The 9,505-nt window shown below is 41.7% G+C and overlaps 1 protein-coding gene across 1 annotated transcript; it reads left to right on the top strand.

The window, feature by feature from the left end:
- The first annotated feature begins 6,000 nt into the window (after positions 1-6,000).
- Positions 6,001-8,866, top strand: Naa11 (N(alpha)-acetyltransferase 11, NatA catalytic subunit). Its single transcript, XM_005359525.2, has 2 exons — positions 6,001-6,011; positions 8,218-8,866. The coding sequence occupies exon 2, from the start codon at positions 8,219-8,221 to the stop codon at positions 8,864-8,866; it is 648 nt and encodes a 215-aa protein (XP_005359582.1). The 5' UTR covers positions 6,001-6,011; position 8,218.
- Positions 8,867-9,505: the final 639 nt, after the last annotated feature.

Below are 9,505 nucleotides of genomic sequence, written 5' to 3'. Positions count from 1 at the left end.
GTATAATCTAGTATATTCTAAAATATATTGGCATGAGTTATAACTAGAATTCAAAAGTATTAGCCTTATTCTATTTCTTAGTTCAGTGCTGAATACATGGGTATTTATTTCACTATTTTTTAAAGATCATCATTTACATGGGTAGCATATTTAACCTACCTAACATGTCCCCAACTCTTGAAATATAATAACCTCTTGTCTCCCTACATTATATGCTAAATAATAAGTTTATCAAGTGCAACACGCATGCATGAGTGTCCAAGTGCATTTAAATCCAGTAACAGCCATGGTGGGAGCCGTCTCTTCATCCTAATTGGTGATGGCAGTTGAGGCAGGTTAGCAGAGTGAGCCAGGAGCACAGAGCCACGTGTCATCAGTCTTCTGTGCTTCACGCTTTGCATGTTCAATCTGCTACACTGGGGAAGTGATGCAGAGAGAAAACCCGAGCGCTAATGACAGTGGGACCGAAAGACGTGAGCAGAAGATTGCAAATAGGTTTTGTATTCTTGAAGTAATTAGAAAGTGAATTGTAGAGGAGTGCCTAACTGGCAACTTCACTGGAAGCTACTGTCCAGCTGAACACTCAGCCTACAGTCCTGGAGCTGTTCTGCTCATACATCTCGAACAGATTTGGATTCCCTTAGAGTCAACACATCACCTTAATGAGAAGCCCAGAAACTCCTGAAACTTGAGGAAAACGAAATGTCAGGCACGCCTGTGATTTTTATATTAATCCTCAAAATGTACTTCTGCTTCTAAATACCCTGTTCTGAACATTGCTGGCATGAGTGCTCTGGATGCCTGGGTTGTAGTTTGCAGTGAGACTCCAGACCTCCTATGTGACATATATGTGTCATATATTCTCATCTCATCTCAAGTAAAGCAAGGTTTCCCAAAACTTTATCAGCTTGCAAGGAAAAGAGTACCCCAAAACGCTAGGACACTTTTAACAACATTTTGCTTGCAAAATTGGGCACAAACAGGGAAGAATTATTTAACACTTGGCCAAAGCTTGGGAAGAAGAACGAACTGTTTTATTACTTTATGGATAGGTATAATTAATACAAGTTAATGAAAAGTGAAACAAAAACATTATTATTAATATAGTGGGAAGGAGAATTCACCAATTTCTCTTAATGTTAAAATTCGCATAACTATTTGTTGCTAGATTAGTGAATATTAATTGCACTGACTAAAATCAAGTTTAATATTGAAATTCTACTCCATCTGCCCCCATTCTGAATCCTACTATTCCACCCCCAAAAGAAGCAAATTTTTTCTCTACAGAATTTTGGATCTAGGTAAGATTAAGACATCCCACGACTGGGCCTAACAACAAATTATTTGACATAATTACTAGATGCCTTCTTGAAAAAAAAAACCACATAACTCCAAGTTTTCTCCTTAGACAGTCACTGGAAAACTCCCCAAATTTAAGGGGGAAAAGTAATTTTTTTAGGAAATTCACATTTGGCATTCATATACAAAATTGTTAAGCCAACTACCAAAATGCAAAGACCATGTATAATGGATATTATAATGAACATTTATGAAATTGACAATCAGTTGTACACCAGGAAACCAAAAGCTAGGTATATGGGAGCTTCCCATCCTCGAGACTCTAAAACTTCCAGATTAATCTCTTTGTCAGTTTCATCTCCCTAACTCAATCTCTCTCCTTTCTACTTCATAGGATAGGTAAGGGTAATTGGCCACTCCCCATGCTCAAGAGGACCATGGAATACAGCACAGCTATGGACTTTCTAAGTGGATGATGCTATAATTGGCAATAGACATTATACGATTCAAGTCAAAGAGTGTGGGATAAAGCCATTGTTACTTAATTTTCTTCTTCTCAGGACTGCGAGGGGTGCACCCACACACTGAGGCAATGGGGATGTTCTATCGGGAACCCACCAAGGCCAGCTGGCCTGGGTCTGAAAAAGCATGGGATAAAACCGGACTTGCTGAACATAGTGGACAATGAGGACTACTGAGAACTCAAGAACAATGGCAATGGGTTTTTGATCCTACTGCACGTACTGGCTTTGGGGGAGCCTAGGCAGTTTGGATGCTCACCTTACTAAACCTAGACAGAGGTGGGGGTTCCTTGGACTTCCCACAGGGCAGGGAACCCTGATTGCTCTTCGAGCTGATGAGGGAGGGGGACTTGATCGGGGGAGGGGGAGGGAAATGGGAGGTGGTGGCGGGGAGGAGGCAGAAATCTTTAATAAATAAATAAATTTAAAAAAGAAAAAAGAGATGATTTATTCATCCCACTATTATTATAGTTCCACCTTCCCTAATTTAAACTGAAAATCACTCATAACCACTACTCTTTTATACCTGCTGCATTGTCTTTTCTTTGGGCAATTCTTTCTTCTTACCAAGCATACACAGACTCATATCTATCATATAATTCTATCATTGATTTCTATCTCTGATATTTTACTGTCCAGTTGCACACGGGGACAGTCATAACACTGCTATGGAACTAATTGGCAATAATGAGACAGTTTATGGTGCCTCCTCAAGCAAAATCTCTGCAAGGTTAAAGTGAATCATCACTTCCTTTGGATGTTTTACCTTATTAACCCATTCATTAATGGCTACATTGTTTAAGTTCTCTATTTTGGACTGCAAAAGCAGCTGTAAATTTTGGATTCACATTAAACACATAATAGATTACTACAATTCTTACACCTGTCAGCAACCAGCCATGAAGCCATTCCATGTCATTTGAATTAAGGGGCTTTAATACACAGATGATGAATGACAGAAAGGCTAGGAAGCAAACGGGACTGTAAAACAAGCAGATTAGCACCAGAAGGAAATGACTCTGACCTCGAGGACTGTGGTGATAAAAGTACAAGTTCCAGTTTTTCAAAGACTCAACCAACACTCTCTAGCTAGGATCAAAAACCAAAGAATTTATCCACCTTTGCAATTTGCCATCAAAAACAGCTTTCTCTGGCCATTTCTTCAGACTCTCTTGGCTACTCCACAAATCTGCAAGCAAATCTCCCTGGAGTCAATTGGCTATGGAACTGGAGGAACATCTTTTGCAGGCTCACAGTGGGAAAGGAATACTAGGGGAACAGGCTACTCACTTCCTAAGGCAGGAAACAGTATAGACCTGCAATGTGACTGCTCAATTACATGAGATTTATTTCTGTTTTAGATAAGGAAATGATCTGCAAACCTCCAAGAAGCCCAGGCGTTAAAGCATTTATTTGCTAGGTGGTGCAGTCAGTTAGTGAAAATGATGCTAACTAGACAGTACAAAAATGCCGCAATGTGAGAATTTTCACAATTCCTCATTACATACTCTAAGTGAGAATAGCAGGTATCATGCCATAAAAATATGCACCATAGTCATACAATTTACTTGTAATTAATAGAGGAAGATTTTGCTTATTCTGTCTCAAAATACAAGTATATCTGATTATATTTATTCTGTTCAATTTATTCTATTATTTAAAGCATCAATTCAAAACATTTTAGGGAGTATCTGGCTTGCTAATCCCTGTAAGAAAAATGATTTTCATGTGACAGGGCAAAGTTCTCAGAAAGTGAAGAAGATGTAAGAATTAGTTCCACAACATTAAAGTGCTGTAAGTTTCTGCTCAAGGGGCCATCTAATTGGAGTCTCTAGCACTGGCCTGCCTACGTTCCTTATCTGTAGCAGAAAAAAATAAAAACCCAGAGATAGATATTGGGGTTAAACCTGAATATCAAAAAAGCAAAGCAACCAGCCACTGGCTCTAACAAAGATGCATTTTACATAGATAGGCCATCTACAAACACTTCATAGACCTACAGAATATGGCATTTAAGATGTTTTAATAACATAGGCTCTTTTCTATGACAACGAGACAGACATGTCTGCTCCTAGCAGCAACAATCTATTTCAGAGAAGATAATTGGCATTAAAGAAACACCACATGGAGTTTACTTTCTTTGTGGCAAATGTAAATCACTGGGCAAGAAAATGCCCCTTGCCTCGACTGCTGACAGTACACTGTCCCAATTGGACAAGAAGGACACAAAAGAAAGTGACTGTCAAATATTGTCAAGCCAAGGAGGGACATCCCTTCAGATTATCCTGCATCACAGAAAAGTCTGATGGATATGCTAGGCCTTTAGGCCAAAGATGGGTGTCCCACCATTGCAGAGGAAGTTTGGATGACTGTCCAGGTAGTCAGCTGTTTCTGTTATTTCTCACAATTTTTGGAAGTCTCTGGCTTGCACTTCCTGTTTACTCATTAATATTATTTCCTTCTTGGGTCTCTGAGGGATTTGAAATAAGTGTTGCTGGTTTTCTTAGGTGGTGAAGTCACTGGTAGCTTGTCCACACTACATTAAACAACCTCTTAATCATGTTCATTAACAACTGAACTCAGTGAAAACAAAAAATAATTTTAGGAGATACAGAAGTAGAAGGAATGACTTGTAATGAATAAGCTAGGGTTCCACCGGAGATAGAACCAGGAGAAAGGCTGTAATAGAGGTCAAAACCAGCCAAAATACACCGCAGGCATGTAGAAAACAAAGAACAAACAAATTTTAAACTGCAAAATCCAGGCATGGTGGCATATTCATATAATCCCACTTACAAGGCTGAGGCAAAGACACTAACGTGTATGTGAGCCCAGTCTGGGCTGCATATCGAAAGTGTCTGAAAACAGGAGAGGAAAGGAAAAAAGCTAGGTCTGATGGTGCAAGCTGTATCACCAGCCAGTGCAGAGGTTGGGGCAACAGGATCACACGTTCCAGGGAAGCCTGGAAATTCAGTGCGAGACTACTGCTAACTGTCAAATTTTAACAACAAAGTAGTGACTGTTTAAGCCATGTCTCATAACTTGCATGACTCTAGCTATTAAAGGAGCATGTACTGTCATTGGTAAGAATTCTGGCAGAAATTCTACATGAATTAAGAATAGAAACAGAAGCAGTCTTTATTCTAATTACAACTGAACATACTTTAGTATTTGAGTTCCTAAATCTGCTGGGAAACTAGAAAGATTGTGTGTGTGTGTGTGTGTGTGTGTGTGTGTGTGTGTGTGTGTGTGTGTGTGTGTGTTGTGTGTGTGTGTCTCAGTCTGTTTTCATATAAAACTCAGGACTACCAGCCCAGAGGTGGGCCCACCCACCATTGATCACTAATTGAGAAAATGCCAAATAATTGGATCTCATGGAGACATTTCCTCATCTGAGGCTCCTTCCTCTCTGATGACTCTAGCTTGGGTCAAGCTGACAGACAAAACCAGCCAGTTACAGCTGACCTTGGTCAACTTGATACACAAATATATCACAATTAACCCACAACCCTTCCTTTCTTATCCATCCCCAAGATCTCACATTTAAAACATAAATAACTTTAAAAGTCCCGCAGTCTTTACAGGTTCACATTAAAATTTCAGCCCCTTTAAAATAGTCAATCTCTTAAAATCCAAAATTTTTTAACATTCAAAGTCTTTCTACTATGAGCTCCAGTGAATATTTTCTTGCTTCGAGAGGGAAAAATTAGGACACAGTTACAATCAAAGCAAAGCAAAAATAAATTCCAACCACCCAATGACTGGGATCCATTCACCATCTGCTAAACTCCTCCAAAATGCTTGGGTCACTCTCTACCTCCACCCTCTGCAGCACACACAGCTTGTCTTCTAGGCTGGGCTGGCCCCACTCCACCACTGCTGCTGTTCATGGTAGTCACACTGGTACCAATGTGTCTTAGTTAGAGTTTCTATTGTTATAATCAAACACCATGGCCATAAAGCAAACTGTGGAGGGAAGGGTTTATCTGGGCTACACTTCCACGTTTCTATTCACGAGGAAAGGAAGTTAGGACGTGAACTCAAACACGGCAAGATCCTGGGAGCAGGCACGGACACAGAAGCCATGGACGAGAGCTGCTTATTGGCTTGCTTCCCATGACTTGCTTGCTCCGTCTGTTTTCTTATAAAACCCAGGGCCACTAGCCCAGAGGTGGCCTTACCCACCTCTGTGCTGGGCCCTTCCCCATTGATCACTAACTGAGAAAATGCCTTACATTTGGATCTGAGGGAGGTATTTCCCCAACTGAGGAGCCTTCCTCTGATGACTCTAACATGCATTTGCTAGTTTCCCAACAGACTTAGGAACTCAAATACTAAAGTGCATTCAGCTGGAATTAGAATATAGCCTGCTCTTGCTTCTACCCTTAATTTCTGTGGAATTTATACCAGAATTCTTACCAATGACAGTACATACGCCTTCAAAATCTAGAGCCATGTGAGTTAGGACACATAACTTAGTCACTATTTTGTTGTTAAATTTTGATACACACAGGACAGTATGTGTGTGTGTGTGTGTGTGTGTGTGTTTGTATATATATTACAGTCAGTAACATGTAAACAGTGCTAACAAAACGTGATTCCCTTGCATTAAAAGATAATCCCAAATTTTGCTTTATTGAAAGATAATATACTTTTTAAGGTACCAAATATTTATGGCAAAGGTGACACTGAAATACAGTACAGAGAAGATGGCGATTGTTTTTAAAATGATAAATGAATTGTGATATCAAGACATACAAGATAATTTAAAAAATAAGCAGAAACTTGAGCAGCTGATTCCCAAAAGAGGATGGAGAGCAGCTAACAAGCACGTGCTCAGTATCACTAGTCCCCAGAAAATAAACCACACCACAGCATCTCCACCCCTGCACAAGAATGTATAAGATGAAAAGAATGGAGAAATAGCATATGCTGACAATGTAAGAAATATTACACATGACATCTTTTTATTAAATACTATATAACGTGTGTTTAGGACAAGGAATTAAGATCTTTTTATCTCCCCTTCCACTATCCTGTAAGCCTTTGATGCAAATGTTTTAATTCTCAGTACCCAGTAAAGCCTTTGTTTATACAGAGGTCCATTGCTTTATTCTATAAATTTTATGGCCTGGAACAGTCACTACATCCCTGGTCTTCCCTCATTCTCTGTGTACCAGTTTTTGTAGTCTTTTGTTTTGTTTTCAGATTAGACAGCTGAGTAAGATTGTGAAGACCCCAGCCAACCAGGAAAGACACAGTCACCACTGGAGTTAAAATAAAAACCCAATGTATTTCCTGTCTGTGTGTTGAATCTTCTGAGCACACATTCTTGATAGAGAGTTTTGCCTTGTTCAGACACTTCATTTGGAGTGGTGGTGTCTTTCTTTGCAACATGAAACATATTTTTAACAGGAAGATAGAGCAATCACTCTGCAAATTTGCTTAGCAATATATATAATGTTTAGAAATCATTATATTCTCTAATCCAGGTGAGTACGTGCAAAGATGTGTGTGTGTGTGTGTGTCAATATATATAATGTTTAGAAATCATTATATTCTCTAATCCAGGTGAGTACGTGCCTAAATATTCAACAACAGTTAGCCATGCTCTCTATACTATCACAAACTGGAAATAACACAAATAGCCAGGAACAGCAGAACTTCCCAATGAATTGTAGTAAACTTCGACAATGGAATAGGAAACAAACAAGAATATAGAAGCCTCAGCTGTACAAGATTGCCAAAACCCACATATAATGTGTGAAAAAAATATACAAAACAAATGAAATGCATGCTGTATGCTTTTATTATATGAAACCTACTAGACAGCAGTCCGTGGGGCAAGGGGCAGGAATGGCCGGCCACCTGGGATGTTTGTTCCAGTTACACAGGGCTATTCAGATGTAGACAAACTAAAAGGTTAAAATTGGGTCCAAATAGATGGCTGAGTACAGGTAGTATTGGCATTTACTGACATAGTCAGGGCTTGAGTTCAATTCCTGGGATCCACTTGTTGGAAAATGAGATCCCTCCAAGTTGTCCGCTGACATCTACAAGCACCATGGTACACACAGAGACACACCTATACACACATTACATACACACAGAGAAAGAATAAGCAAATTTAAATGAAAAAGAAAAGTTAAAATTGAAACAAAGACAAGACACAGGAAGCAGAGAGCCACACACTTCTCAAGCAGAGCAGCCTCAGAGCTTCTCCCGCTCCCGCCCTCTCCCCTGTGTGCGCAGGTGCTGGCTTGACAACTGGAAATCCCATTGGCCGGAACTTCCGGAAACTCCCTCAGCTGCACCCCTTCCGCCCATCGCTCTTCCCGCCTTCCTGCCCCATGCAGCTCGGCCTGCTGAAGTCCATTCCCGAGGCCACGCCCGCCAGGATGAACATCCGCAATGCCCGGCCCGACGACCTGATGAACATGCAGCACTGCAACCTGCTGTGCCTGCCGGAGAACTACCAGATGAAGTACTACTTCTACCACGGCCTGTCGTGGCCCCAGCTCTCCTACATCGCCGAGGACGAGGACGGCAAGATCGTGGGCTACGTCCTGGCCAAGATGGAGGAGGACCCCGACGATGTCCCCCACGGGCACATCACCTCGCTGGCCGTGAAGCGTTCGCACCGGCGCCTCGGCCTGGCCCAGAAGCTCATGGACCAGGCCTCGCGGGCGATGATCGAGAACTTCAGCGCCAAGTACGTGTCCCTGCACGTCCGGAAGAGCAACAGGGCGGCCCTGCACCTCTATTCGAACACCCTCAACTTCCAGGTTAGTGAGGTGGAACCCAGGTACTACGCCGATGGGGAAGATGCTTACGCCATGAAGAGGGATCTCTCCCAGATGGCCGAAGAGCTGAGACAGCAGCTGGTGCTGAAGAAGGGCAGATATGTGGTTCTGGGCTCCGGGGAGAACCAGGAGGCCCAGGACAGCACACTTCCTGGTGCCGACAAGAACCCTGCCAGAGAAGACAGTGGCAGTGACAGCACTGATGACCAGGACAGCTCAGAGGACCGGGATTTCACCTCCTAGAGCCTTGCCCAAGGTATTCTCTTCCCTGGCCAGGCCCCTCTGTACCCCTTTACGTCATATCTTGTCCTACCCAATCCCGTCCTGTCCACTCCTGTTGTGCTTTTGCTAGGTTTCTTGGTGACCACAGACTGGTACCTCCGACAGCCAAGATTCAGGGCTCACTGTTAGAGACCATGCACAAAATTTCACATGCTGAAAATTCAAAATAAGAGGCATTCCTCCTGCACTTTGGCATGAGTCGGATTTCTGCGTAACCTTATACTTCATGTAAGGAATTGTATCTTCTGAGAATTCCAGTTAATAAATTGAAATGATGGAATTCTAAAACCACCATTTTACAGCTCTTTATAAAGTAATGCCTCTGGAGCCGATGGGCATTAATAGTTAATAGGGGAAACTTGGCGGCCCCTAGTAATGATAGGCCACACCTAGAACACACAGTGAAGGTGTTCATGGTGTCACCTATGCCGTCCGTATTCTGGCTGAAAGAAAATGAGATTTCTTTTGTAGATCCCACATGTTTTCTATAAAAGGGATATGTTGAATGGCCCACAGTGCAGTCAGCAAAATCCAGAATGAAAATGTGGTGTTTGACAGAAGAATGTCTTGACTTCTTCAGCAACTCAGTGGCATTTTTAA

Source organism: Microtus ochrogaster, linkage group LG1, assembly GCF_000317375.1.
Source record: "Microtus ochrogaster isolate Prairie Vole_2 linkage group LG1, MicOch1.0, whole genome shotgun sequence".
NCBI lineage: Eukaryota > Metazoa > Chordata > Mammalia > Rodentia > Cricetidae > Microtus > Microtus ochrogaster.
This window is presented reverse-complemented; position numbering and strand designations above follow the sequence as displayed.